General features: G+C 32.6%; 1 protein-coding gene across 4 annotated transcripts in view; it reads right to left on the bottom strand.

The window, feature by feature from the left end:
* Positions 1–14,153, bottom strand: part of PCDH15 (protocadherin related 15) — a 1,016,126-nt gene that overhangs the window by 8,283 nt on the left and 993,690 nt on the right. For all 4 annotated transcript variants that reach the window (XM_063669967.1, XM_063669968.1, XM_054435813.2 and 1 more), the window contains exon 31: positions 12,906–13,061. In XM_063669967.1, the coding sequence (XP_063526037.1) occupies positions 12,906–13,061 (156 nt within the window). The remainder of the gene's footprint in view (positions 1–12,905; positions 13,062–14,153) is intronic.

Raw genomic sequence — 14,153 nt, 5'->3', positions numbered from 1 at the left:
ATCAATTGCATTAAAAATGTAATAAGTATAGAAGGGATGCGGATAGGAACCCAGGAAACTCAGCAAGATAGCCCTTGATTCAATCAGTCACTCTGTATTTCTGAGTTGAGTAAACAGGGACAGGAACTAGCAGAAGGAAATGATCTAAAAGGTACCTCTTGGATGCTTCCACCACCCATGAATGAAGAGCACAGCATCAGTTGTTAAAAAAAAAAAACTGAGGCAGGAGCCTGGGTGCGGTGGCTCATGCCTGTACTCCCAGCACTTTGGGAGGCTGAGGTGGGCGGATCACAAGGTCAAGAGATCGAGACCATCCTGGCCAATATGGTGAAACCCCGTCTCTATTAAAAATACAAAAATTAGCTAGGCAGGGTGGCGTGCGCCTGTAATCCCAGCTACTCGGGAGGCTGAGGCAGGAGAATCACTTGAACCCAGGAGGTGGAGCTTGCAGTAAGCCAAGATTATGCCTCTGCACTCCAGCCTGGCGATGGAACAAGAATCTGTCTCAAAAAAAAAAAAAAAAAAAAAATCGAGTAAGGAACTGCTGACCAGTCAGATCCATGAGTCAACCTCAACCAACAATGGAATGCTGGCCTTTTTTCTTGTTCCACACAGTCCCAGTAGACTATAACAACCCCTTAGTTGGTGAATTCTAGATTTTAGAAAAGTATGCAAAGTAACATACTAGTGATTTTCTTGGGTAGATCAAACACTTAGTGTGATTTTTTAAATTCATTTTTGCTGTCCACACAGGGAAAACATAGAATTAACTTAATATTTAATTATTATAAACACTTATACTGATGCAAAACAAAAACAACAACAATAATCGTAATTTACTGAATTTCTTCCTGTTACATTCCAGTTGTTGAGCTAGGAACTTACATATTAGATATTACTACTAACATTTTATAGAAGATGAAATTGATGTTCAGCAGATGTATATCTTGACTAAGGTCTTGCATAAAGTAATTGGTGTTTGGATTTCAACCCTGAGTTTTCCAATTCAAATTTTACAGAGCCCTCTTCATGGAAATTTTTGCTAAAACCTTATAAAAGTTTAATATTCCTACCACACAACCTCCAGATATTGGAGAGTAGATTCTAACCAATAAATGCCTCTTTTTAGCAAAAATAGAATTCTGTACTCAAGGAAAAGGAATAAAATTTTTGTAAGTGGAGCTTATGAAATACTAAATTTGCCATAAAATTAAAAGTAGGATGACTGTGTTTTTATTTTTAATTACATATATAAACATAATAAGTAAATAAAATAGTATGTATTTATTATACAACTAAATATCTTTTTCACATTGCAGAAGAAAATGCCATAGGCAATTTGTAATATATGTGTCCAAAAGAGGTATTTTGAATCACATAAAATGATATTTAAGTACAGATATCAGCATTCTGTCTTTAAACTTTGCATAATCTAAATCTGATGTCAGGAATGGATAGATGAATTCAGATTGATTAAGACAAGTAACTACTGATCGGGTTCATTAATTGCTTCATTCAATGAATGGCTTGTATTTATTAGGAATAATGGGCTTATTTGTCTAATTCCCAGAGAATGAGGCTAAAAATGTGGAAGTTGAGCTACCAACAACTTCAGGAGGTGAGTTCTTGGTTTCTTTTTTTTTTTTTAAGTTATTTTGAAAGACTCTTTTCTTTTCCTTTAAAATTATGCCACATTGGCAGACACCCACTCTGCCAACAAGAATTAACACAATAGATCTTAAAGTCACAGTGAAGGTTCAGTGAGGTTGAAAAGAAAATGAAAATTGATACCTCTGGTTTAAGAAGAGAGGGCCTCAGCAGTTGCTGTTGCTGTCAAAGGAAATTAAAATAGAAAAAGATTAAGAAAATAATTCAGATGGGAAAGGTAGATCATGATTGAGAAGAGAGGAAAAAAAGGCGACAGTTTAAAACGTGTTTCCTTGGGATTATTCATTATTCATGTGTTAGCTACCAAAAGCATTAAACATTTTAACTAATTCTTTATATTGGAACATAAAATAAGAATTCATTTGTTTTAATTTCATCATTCTTTTAGTTAATGACAAATTTAATAACCTTAATAAACAGGAATCTATACAGATTTTTGTTTTGTTAAGCTCCACAGTACAGAGTTATTTATGTTTCTAAAAGTACTGTGTGTCATATAATTACTTTTATCAAGTTTAACCTTGTTTTAAGTTGCCCTTCTTTTTTTCCTTCCCAATCACATTAAATATGATAAGGTTCATTGGGAAGAAGAGTAGAACACACAAAATGATAAAGTTGTAATGTTTCTATCAACATATTTAAGACATGCTCTCCATTTCTTCTTCTTACCAAAGTGTGGATTTCTTGCACTAAAATATTGAGTGTGTTTTCAGAATGATTAGGAAAGTCATTAATTATCAGATTTGGTAGGAATTGCTTCCTGCCTCTTCCTTCTTTCACTTGTATTTATTTAAAGCTAATACAGTCACCATTGATCTGTTTCATAATAATACAGACTTTAACCAGATAAAAACAAGATACACAGTTCAAATTTTGGGGTTAGTAACTCTTTGGAGGGAAAACAGCATATTAAACTAAGTATTTGAAAAGTGGGTAGTGAGGTTCTGGGAGGTAATTCCATCATTGAACCCACTGTGTAAACTGGCTAGTAGAACAACCATTTGACTGAAGGGATATCCTTTTTATAATATAGTTGTTGGTGAGTTAGTTATTTTACACATAATGAATTCTAAACTATAATCCAATTAGGTCGTATACTTATTAGGTCATATACTTCTCTTGATTGAGAAGCTGTATGCTAAATCGAACTAGGTTCGCAGTGACTTCATTGATAACATCACCTGCAGTACAGCTGGCCAAATACTATTGGCCAGAATGCCCAGTAGGTTCTCTGCAGACAGAATCAAATGAGCACAGTAGAAAACCCAGAGCTTTCTAACATTCTGATTATTTTTAAAATCTTTAGGATCTCAAGCTTTAACATAGTGATAGGATGGAGCCTTGAACTGGTAAAAAGATCAAAAGTTAAGTAGTCCTATATTATTATTATTTTTTTTTTTTTTGAGACAGCGTCTCACTTTTGCCCAGGCTGGAGTGCAGTGGCCTGATCTTGGCTCACTGCAATCTCCGCCTTGCCGGTTCAAGCAATTCTCCTGTCTCTGCCTCCCAAGTAGCTGGGACTACAAGCAGTAATCCTAGTTTCTAAATTAGATGTATAGCCTTAGACAAATAAATTTTGGGGAAACGTCAGAATACTGGGTAATAGTAATGCAGAACAAAATAAATGTATCCTTAAAAAGGTAAGCAAGTGATCTTTGACCATTAAATAACAGATTTAAAAGCTTAAAACAAGGAAGCAACATATATAAAAGAAAATAAATAGCATAACACACTAATATGTTTTTGTTGAAATCAAAGAAAATAACCTAGTTCAAAAGAATGTACATTAGTCTTGCCTATTACACAAGTATTTTCCTAGCACGCTTGTTATGACATCAACACCATAAAGCCCTTACCTCTGATCCATAACCTCTCCTGCAAGGCAGAAATAAATAAATCAGTATTAAACATCTTAGATTTTCATATTAAACAAAATGACAGATAAGGGCTTTAAAAAAAAAATGTCTGAGTAAAACTGAGAAGACAATTTCTACTAAACACTACCTCAGTGGGAAGTATATTTTGTGGCATTATCAGAACAGGAAGATCATGGTTTCACACCTGAATTACTAAAATAATGATCAACCCAGAGCCTCCTTCCATATGAGCAACAAAACATGCAAAATCTATTTTATTTCAATAGTGTATAATGACCAACTTTGACTCTATTATTATCAATTGGGATAAAAAATATTACACATGATCTCTTTTATACACAAGTCTTGATATATATACTAATCCTTAGGGGAAGAGATATGTTTTATACATGAAGAATGTGATAAACATAGGATGAAAATTATGCCTATGATTGAATATATTCTTCCAAATGATTGTATGATATTTTCTTTACGTTAATTTAATTATAAAAATAATACAAACAACTATTGACTGTCCTTTCAGGGTCAATTATAATATTAGAAATTCAGTGAAGAAGTTTTGAGAGCTTTAATAGCCAAATATTCAATATTACATAAAGATTTATAAAGTTCACACATCACAAGATGGTGAAACATTTGACTATACTTGAGGGGGAGAAAAGAAGATAGAGTTTTCAAAGTTGAATGTTACTAATAATGAAAATGTTCTATGTGTTATTTATTAAGCAGTTAATTTAAAGTGTTAAACTGATGCTGTCAACCATGTTATGTAGAATTAATCAGTGTAATGAAGAATGATTACAAAGAGGCACATGCATAACTTTCTAAAATCCAACAAAACAATCTCTGTAGAAAATTTTTTAAAAAATTTTGAGGCCTTCACAAAGTAATTCAACTTATCAGAAAGCATCTTATATGGTTAATGCATTCTCTATTGAAACTGCATGTAAAAAAGTAAATACAATGCTTACTAAAGCTTCTCAATTTATTCTTTAAAATGGTTCTGCAGTGAATTTTGTAGAGTGCTTAGATGGTTCTGCCAACATTTATAAGACTGATAATTCTTCCAGAGCCTTTAGAATTGTAGACATTTTCAACTTTTACCAAATTTATATTTTTCAGAAATAATTCAGGTAGAGAAAGCTCATATTTAGGTTTTAATAATGACAACTGAGTCATATACCTTATAAAATATCCAACCAAAGCCAGGCTTTATTTTTTTAGAATATTACTTCTGACTCCTTTTATTAGCAATGTTTTCCATCAATGTGAAAAATAAAATATCAATAGATAAACTATAAATGTTAATGTTTCCATTCACATTTTTGTTGCCTTTTATTTGGTTATTTGTATTATTTGTCTTGGCTCAAAGGCAGAAAGTTACTTGAAAGAGGTACATAACAGAACTACTACTTCCTTTACCTGTGTGCTTTCAAAACATGACTATTGATACTTATAAAGCCAGTTCACATAATATCGATGCACCTCTTTATGCAATTCATAATCAATTGTATTATTTATTTTATATCATGTATATGTATCACTGTTTACTTTTAACAATAAGGACAAATGTATGGTCATCTTTCTTAAGTCTTTATTTAAAAGGTATCTAATAATTTCTTATGCATTAATGAGATCATAATATCGAGAAAAAAGTGTTATTTTTCTACTGTCTGGTTGTCAGGTTGTAAGCAGTTAGGGTTTGAGAGGAGGAAGAATATTTAGGCTTGTGTACTCAAATAATACTAAAAGGTCTCATATAGAAGATATTTTAACTGACTTTTATAATGTATCATAATGACATTAGGAATCTCTAAATGCAATGTGTCAGAAAAAGACGGGCTTAAATATACAACACAGGTATCTATGTTTCAATTAAAAAGTATAGAATAATAATAAAACTTTTAGATTATGTAAATAGTAAAATGTTATAGAAAAAGGCAATATAACAATTTAATAAGACTGTAGGTACCTACACAAAAATGTTTTTTGGATTTCTCATATTTCTTTTGTTACTATTTATAGATTTATCAAGAAATTATAAATTTTACATTTGCAAAAAGCTGGTAGATATTAGCTTAGAAAAGACACACTCACATTAAAGGCTTACACAATCGTGAATACCTTGTCAGAGTCCGCCAAATAGCACAAGTTCTCATGCATATGACCAGCTGCCAACAAAAACTCCAACTGAAGTTTTTCAGTGAAAGAAAGAAAAAAATCATGTTCAAGAACCCCAAGAAAGTAATTACTCTTGATTTGGATGAAAAGAATTTGAAGCAGATGGGCTAATAAAAATAATTAGATTTACAGATTGTTTTCTGTCTGATCTTATTAATTAGGAATGCCAGGTCAAATTATTGAAGAAAGAAATATGAGGGATGAAGAAAACCTCTGAAATAATGCATTGAAGGGCTCTCAACCTATATTAATATACTTCCAATAGTAATTATTAGGTATGAGTTTTGCCTGTATTTCAGAATTGTACCCTTCTCTATGCAAACTTATATCTTCTAAAATCTTAAAACTCCAGAGTGTTTTATAAGTATTTGTTTTAAATACTTATATGTGCATTCAAAATGTGAATTGACAGTAAATAAAACTTATTCCATGTGTTTCATGGGAAAAACAAAGTAATTACTTGATGGTCACACATTATACATTATATACTAATATTGAAAGTATAGTTTCCTTAGGAAGGAAGGGAGATAGTACCTAGCTTAAGAGATGCTGTTCGAATTCAACAATTGGAGCTCTAAGAACTATTACTACAACTACAGAAATCTCTTCCCAGAGTATACAGTTTTATCTTCTTTGTTTAAAACAAAGAGCAGAAACCTATGTAAAAGAGTGATAGTTCAGCAAATATCATTTCTCTTGATTTTTCTATTTAAGCTTTTTATATTTCATTTATTAAACTGAAGATCATACTTTAAAAAGGAATCTTATGAAAAAATTTAAATTAAGGAGATGATTAATAATGTGAACAAAATTAAACAGCACTTTAAACATCTGTTGGAACAATGAAATGCCTTACAAAAGTCAACAACTCAAGATTTATTTTCATTATAAAGAAGGGAAGGGAAAGCACAATGAGAAATAAAGAGAATAAGACAGCAATTGAAAAAGTATAAGATTTATCAAATCCATAAGCATACTACTAAGATAAAAGCAAGTCAGAGTAAAAGATGTTCTTATCAGAAAACAGATGACTACATGTTATAGCACCTGAGATTTATTTTGAAATACCTTATGTCTGTCATCTCCTACAATCTAGGTACATTATATTTTACTTTGGTAGTATTTCTTCTTACCAAATACATAGGCTTCAAGAAAAAACAGAACCTATCATATCAGTTTTAACTTATTTGTAACAGTCTGCTTTTTTCTTGGAACATTCATATAAAACTACGATCAAAAACTAAATGTAAATGTTAGTTACTGCATCCACATGATGGACATGCCTTTGGTTTAAGTTGGGTATCTAACTAACTTTCATGCCCACATATTCCCACTAAAAAAGAGATTAAAATTACTTACTGTTCAAATAAATGTAGAACAAATTATGCTACTTTGTAGTTTAAAAATTAAGGTAAATCTATTATATGAGTTAGTAGTGATGAGGTTAATATCTTTTTAAATTAAAAATGAGAAAAAACTGCATTTCATTGAATTTGGGGTAAAATAATAGAATCTTCTTTGACGTTCAAATTTGATGTTCAACTTGAAGACTATGATCAACAAGAGGTTTGCCCGACTAAAATAAGACAAGCAACATTACAGTGAAGTAGATTGACTGTGAGATTGTTTTTCAGTTCCCTCGACAATACTGTTCAAATTCTCCTTGTTTTGTTCAGATGTGATTTCCATATTTGTTACTTCTGAAGGGCACATAGTTTGAAGTTCCGAAACATTTGTGCGTAGATAGTTTTTTTCTATTTGACTGTACATGTTAGCTACTGATTTTTCAAGTTCTGCTAAGTTTCTAACATGTCTGAGGATGCCTTTTGGTTCTCTCTGAGGGTCTGTTTTACACACTGTCGTTGATAGCTGTGTCATAGAGGACTTAATTTTCTCGGCAGGCATCGTGTTGGTCGTGCATTTAACACCTGTTATACAGACACACTCTGTGGACAGAAATGAAGCTGAAGGAGGTGGGGGGCAAGGAATAGAAGGAGGTGGTGGAGGAAGAGTTGGAAATGGAGGTAGAAGAGGTGGAGTTGGGGGACCGGAAGTTGAAACGGAAAGTGGAAAAAATGTAGAAGGAGGAAGAGGAAGAGGGATAGAAGGAGGAGACGGAGGAGGACAAAAAAGAGAAAAAGGAGAAATGTCAGGAGGAGGAGCAAGAGGAGCAGGAGCAGGAGGAGGAGAAGGAGGAGAAATAGGAGGAGGAAGAGGAGGGGGACAGGCAGAAGGAGAGATGTTTGGTGGATGGGCAAAATTTTCAAAAATATTTCTTTCGGTTTCAACAGCTAACATACAAATTGGTGTCTCTCTCCTGGAGAGTGAAGAATTTAAAACACAAGGCCTTGAAGGAGAAAGTTCCAAGGAACACTCAGCAGGAGAAGTGATGACATTAGGTTCTGATTTGAGTTCCACAGTTCTTGAAACAGTTGGCAAAGTGGAGAATGAGAAGTGAGGCCTGGGAAAGCAAAATGAAGAGTCTGAAGAGAGAGATTTCAACTGTTCTGCTCCTTTTATAATCAGTGTTTCACCTTGCCTTATTTCCTCTTTCTCTGTCAAATTTGCCTCTTCAGTTGTAAGCAATGGATTGCTGCTACCTCTTTTGTTTGTACGGATTCCAGTGTTTTCATTTTCAGCTTTCTGCCTGGTGCCTTGCCACTGCTGCAGATCTATGATCTCTGGTCTATTTGGAACTTTCCTCATCAGCCTCCTGGGTAAGCTGACTGACTGACTCCACAGCCTCTGAATCTTTTCTCTTGGGCCCCTCAGAGACTTACTCTTGGCTTGTATTTTGGGTAAAAACGTGTCTACAAAATCTGTTCTCAGTGAAATGTCTGAATTTGTTGATACTTGACTTATGTTTTCCTTACAAAGGGGATTATGGGCACTTAAGTCATCCTCATCAGATAGAAATGTGAATTTTCTTGCAGACTTCAGTTTGTTGCTCTTAAGTGATCCGTCTACATGAGCTGACTTGTGAGCCTCAATAGTATTGGAAGAAAAGGGCATCACAACTTGTTGATGTTTCCTGTCTTCTGAGACTGAGTTATTTCCCCTGCTTTGTTGAAAATGGTAGAGAAGGAAAAGACTTGAAAGAAAAGAAGATAATGAAATGTAAGGAAACAAGTTGTGACACAGCTTTCATGAGAAAGATGTTTTTATGGCTCTCATTACTATTAAATAAATACTTAAAAACATCAAAGGCCAAACAACACTAACCTACTAAAGCAAGACATTATTTTAATTCCCTGGTCTTAGAAAGAAAGGCAGGGCAGAAAAACCTTAGAGTTCTGAGTAGAATGAGAAATGTAAATGAAAAAAAAAAAAAGTACTCATCTCTAGATTATTTTGGAAGAGTATTTTTTGTTTTTGTTTTTTTCAGCTAGTGTGATACAGCAAAGCATCCATGTCCACACGTAACAGTTCCCTTGTGCACAAATCACAGTTCTTCCCATTGCAGAACACCATCGAAGCTACCAACTTCTTATCTTTTCCTTGCCTGAGGATGCTCAGGGCTGCCTGTTACGCATAGAAGATTCTCAGCTGTATCTGATTCAGTACCTGTCCCTTATCTCTCATGTCAGTACTTCTGTCCTAGAGCCAAAAGTAATCAATCTCCTCTCTGAGCCATCATGTGGAATATCCAGTTCTCCAAATTAAGAGAATTAAAATCACCAAGGACAGATGGAAGTTTGTCTCACAGAGTTCAAAAATCACAATTGAGAAATTGAATGTACGCTAGAATTGTGACAGAGTTTTTCTTCTGTTTAAATTTTATGCTTAATTAGTTTTAAAACCTTATACATAATACCAATCAATCAGGAAAAATTGTTTTAAAACCTTATAAATAGTACCAACCAGAAAAGACGTTATCAGTAATTTCTTAGACTGATCTGGATCAAATTTTAATTAAAACCTTAAAAAAAAGATTGATGCTATAAAAAATCAATCACTTTTTGATATCACTGAAAGGCTTACTTATGCATGGAAACCGAATCATAGGTAGCTGTGAGTCATAAATAAAGTTGCATACATCAAAGATCACAAATTAAATGGCTCTAAGGAAAGCATTTGGACCCTTCTCCCAGGAATGTTGGCCGATTGATAGGTGGTTCTGAATAGTCTCTCATTAGGTTTTACTCTCAAGCCAAAACAGAATAATATTTATTTTAGTTACTGCTTAATATTTACCCACTTAGCAGGAATGAAATAAAAAAGAAATACTCTGAATAGAAATTAACTAGCCATATTGAAAAATTAGGGTGATAGGTTAGGCAACAAAATAATAAAGCCACAGTTAGTTGTTAATGTGTCTTTTGGCAAAGATACGAACTGTAAGAAACAATTCACACGGGTAGACCTGGAGCATCAAGCCTACTTGAACAACAAAGAAAATGCAGACAATTTGGACTAAACAGAGTGCAAACACTTTTACTCTTCGAATCTTGAAAAGTATTTTTCAAATATGGCACGAACAACTGGGATTGATATTATATACTGGTTGTTTTTGTATACATTTGTTCGTGGTTTGATTTCTCTTGGAAAAGCACCCAATGGCTATAACAATATCACATCACTTTGACTAAAAAAATCTATAAATAGGTTTCTATTTATAGATTTGTAAATTTTAAATAAGTTCTTAAAATTTAAGAATTTTTTAAGTTCTTAAAATTTAAGAATTTTTAAAAACTAATTTAAAACAATTAAAAACAAGGATAATTTTGAAACTCCTTTCAGTAGGCACAGGTACCATCACAGTGAACACATATTTTAAGCTCATGCCATCAAAAGGAAATTGGGTGTGGAAGACAAAACTTTCCTTTTAAAAGTAAGTGAGTCTGTGGCAAAAGATGAAGATCACTGTATTTACAGTACAACAGCATTTTAATCTATTCTATTGTATCTATTTTTCTAACGCTCTTCTATTAGAGTGATATTATTTACTTACTTATGCCTATGTATCCACAGGTGAGAAACAGAAAACATGTGATAGAAAGAAAGAAGTTTTTACTAGAGTTAATTTAAAACAATTCTGAAAATACGAGCAGGAACTTGCTTTAAACACTTAGTACGTATATCAAAAACATAAAAGGCATGTTTTTATATTTTGTTATTATTCATACGAATGACATTTAATAATATATTAGATGAAATCAAATGACATTATTTGAATGTCTTTTCACAGAAAATTATATCTAATAAAATCTGTTTACTACACATAGGTAAAATTCACTTCTATTAAACCTGGATGATGCCAATCCTAAAATAAAAATTTTAAATGAGAGTTTAAAAATTGCTTCTATGTCCTAACTCTGTAAAACTGGTTAATGCACACTGACTTTTAAAATAGATATATTTTGTTTGGAAGAAAGTAAATATACAACTACTATGATGACAATTACAAAGTAATTATAGCATTCATATGAAGTTATTACTTTGTGAAGTAGTTTTTCCAAAATGATCTTTGACTTTATTCTTTTTAAGATAAATACTTGATAATAATCATTTAAAACTAATTCATTTTCTAGTAACTTATGCTTAGAATTCCTGTAAAAAGTTCTTGAATAGATAGGTTAAACTTTTGCTAAAGATAAGACAGTTAAATATGTAGAACTTAAACTATTTCAATGAATACATATATTACAATTGCAAAATCTACTGAGTCTACTACAATTGTTCAAGTAAAAATAATCACAGGTATTGCTATTTGAAAATTACTATCATCAAACTATACTGATTCCAGATGATGTTATAGTATACCTGTTCTTATTAATTTAAAATGAATATATAATTCATTAATTTCATATATAAACACACTTAACTTTACACATAATCCTTGTTTTTAGTTTCTAAAGATCTTTGCTTGAGAGAGGTCATTAACATAATCAAATAGAATCAAATCATATTGGCTCAATTCCTACATTCACCAATAATTACAAAAGAAACAATCAATCATTTTTCAACTTACAAAAAAAGGTGGAAGTATATATCTAAAGCATGAACCGTGTATTATGTCATTATTTTTGAAATAGAATGTCATGCTTTAACCTATTATAAATTCAGATTTTGTGTTAAAATAATAGCATTAAGATCAATTTTAACATTAATACGACTATCCTAAACAAAACCTTGTATAACACTATTAATATGGTAAGTAACCTGAATACATTTGTTTGAAACCGGTTTTTCCATTACCAGATCAATTTCATGATTTTTGAGGCTTTTTTATTTCTACTAGTAACTGCTACGGACGTCACATGTAAGAACATGTTATAGTCCTTCTACTCCATCAAATTCCAGTTAATAAAAGGTTTTCTGGATTTAATAGTCATATTCAAAATTGTAAAATATTCTTGGTTGTTTCACATATCATGTCCAAAAGCAGTTATTCTTGAATTTTTAAAATACTGACAAACTGAACATCACCATAAGGAATCCAGTTATGAGGGTAGCATCATTATACAAGCAGCTGTGAGGTCTTTTAACAGTTACCAGTGTCTTTCAAAAATGTATGATTTTTAAATTGACTACAAGTTTCAAATCGTGCAGGAGAAATATGCAGTAATCACAGCAGTCTGAGAGTAATAAAGTGAAAAAAGTATTTTCTGAGTAGTTGGGAATTTAATACAGAAATTCTGTATTTTCATTGAGATTTTAATTTCTATATCATATAACGTCCTAAAAATAGCATCTCAGAAAATACTACGATTTTAAACCATAGAATTTGGTTTTGATTACCAAATAGGGATCGGTGTGGATACCTAATCAGGATTACTATTTTATGATTGTGCTTTATTTCTCTCGTCTCCTATGCAAAATATATTTTTCAGAATCTATTTGTATATTTATACATATATACATATACATTATATATGTAAAAATGCATGACCCTGAGGATTGAGATATTAAATATTATACTCAAGCTATAAATGTGCAATTGTCTCCTGAAGTTGAATTCTGCTTTTCTCTTAGCTTTCTTTAATTTCTTGTTTGGTTTTGGCTATTATTTTTTAACTTAACTTTTCTTAGATTTCCGTCTTAACAAATTTTCTGTTGAAAATAATAGAATAAAATAGTCCATGTAGGCAATTCCACATCAGATTGAAATTAAATACTCACCACACAGAATTCAGTAAAACCCAACTACTTCTCAGAGTTCCTGAACGGTCTACTTACATTGAGCTGTCTCCAAGTTCTTCATAGAGATGCGCACCTGGTGGAGGCGGTGGCGGCGGCGGGGGCGCTACCACTGGTGCAGGGGCCGGCGCTGCTGGTTTAGCTGCGGGTAATGCGGCCTGAATTCGTGCAGTCTTTATGCACTCAGCTTGACGTCTTGGATAAAATAAGGATGGCTTGTAAAACTCCTTTTAGAAATCATAATGCTTATCAATAAGCTACCTTTTAATAATGAGGCCCAGTTATCAGGGGAACCCACTAAAATTACTTGACACAAACATATCAATTTATAAACAGATATAATTACAAAAGCATCCCCACAGGGTATCATTTGCATATAATCCCTGCTTTGTTCTTGAAAATAGTTATCTCTTGAATAAGGGGTAGAATTCAGCAGACATATTTGCAAATTAAATTAAATGATAATATTAAAGAGAGAAAGCAAAATTTTAATTAAAATGGGATGGATAATTGGTAGTTGTTTAATGAATCTCTTTCATAAGATGAGGCATATTAAAGATAGATAATTTTTCTTTATTATTTGTCTTTTTTAAAGTTATTTTATTTGAAATGATTTGAAACATTTTTGATGTTATTTCACAGAGGCTGTACACACATGTACAAGGGAAATTTGGTTAGCTTGCATATCCTTTAAGATTCCTAGGAATGCCTAGGCCGGGCACGGTGGCTCATGACTGTAATCCCAACTACTGGGGAGGCTGAGGCAGGAGAATTGCTTGAACCCGGGAGGCGGAGGTTGCAGTGAGCCCAGATCATGCCATTGCACTCCAGCCTGGCCAACAAGAGCAAAAACTCCGTCTCAAAAAAAAAAAAAAAAAAAAAATTCCTAGGAATGCCTGTGATTCTCACGTTACAGCTACACTGCTGTTTGTTTTTGGATTTCCTGGACACTGATTAATTTCTTCCTCAAAACCAAGATGTTACAGGATGGAAGCTATAGGCAAACTATCTTTTTCACATTTATGCAAGTTATGTCCAATTGTCTAAAATCAGCTCAATTCTATATATATCAAACCAAGAAATAAACTATTACAAACACAAAACAAGGGAATAATACGTGGTTCTGAGCAGGGTGACCTGACTGATATAATCTCGGGTTTCTCTTTTCCTATTACGTGAAAAGGATGTGTAAAATGTTAATTATACTTACACTTTAAACCTGTTTGGGAAAGCAATGAGTAAGAAAAATAGAAAGCTACATTAGAACTATTGCATTAATAACATTTT

Source organism: Pongo pygmaeus, chromosome 8 (assembly GCF_028885625.2).
Source record: "Pongo pygmaeus isolate AG05252 chromosome 8, NHGRI_mPonPyg2-v2.0_pri, whole genome shotgun sequence".
In the NCBI taxonomy this organism is placed as follows: domain Eukaryota; kingdom Metazoa; phylum Chordata; class Mammalia; order Primates; family Hominidae; genus Pongo; species Pongo pygmaeus.
The sequence above is the reverse complement of the archived record's forward strand: the minus strand, read 5'-3'. Positions and strand labels throughout refer to the sequence as shown.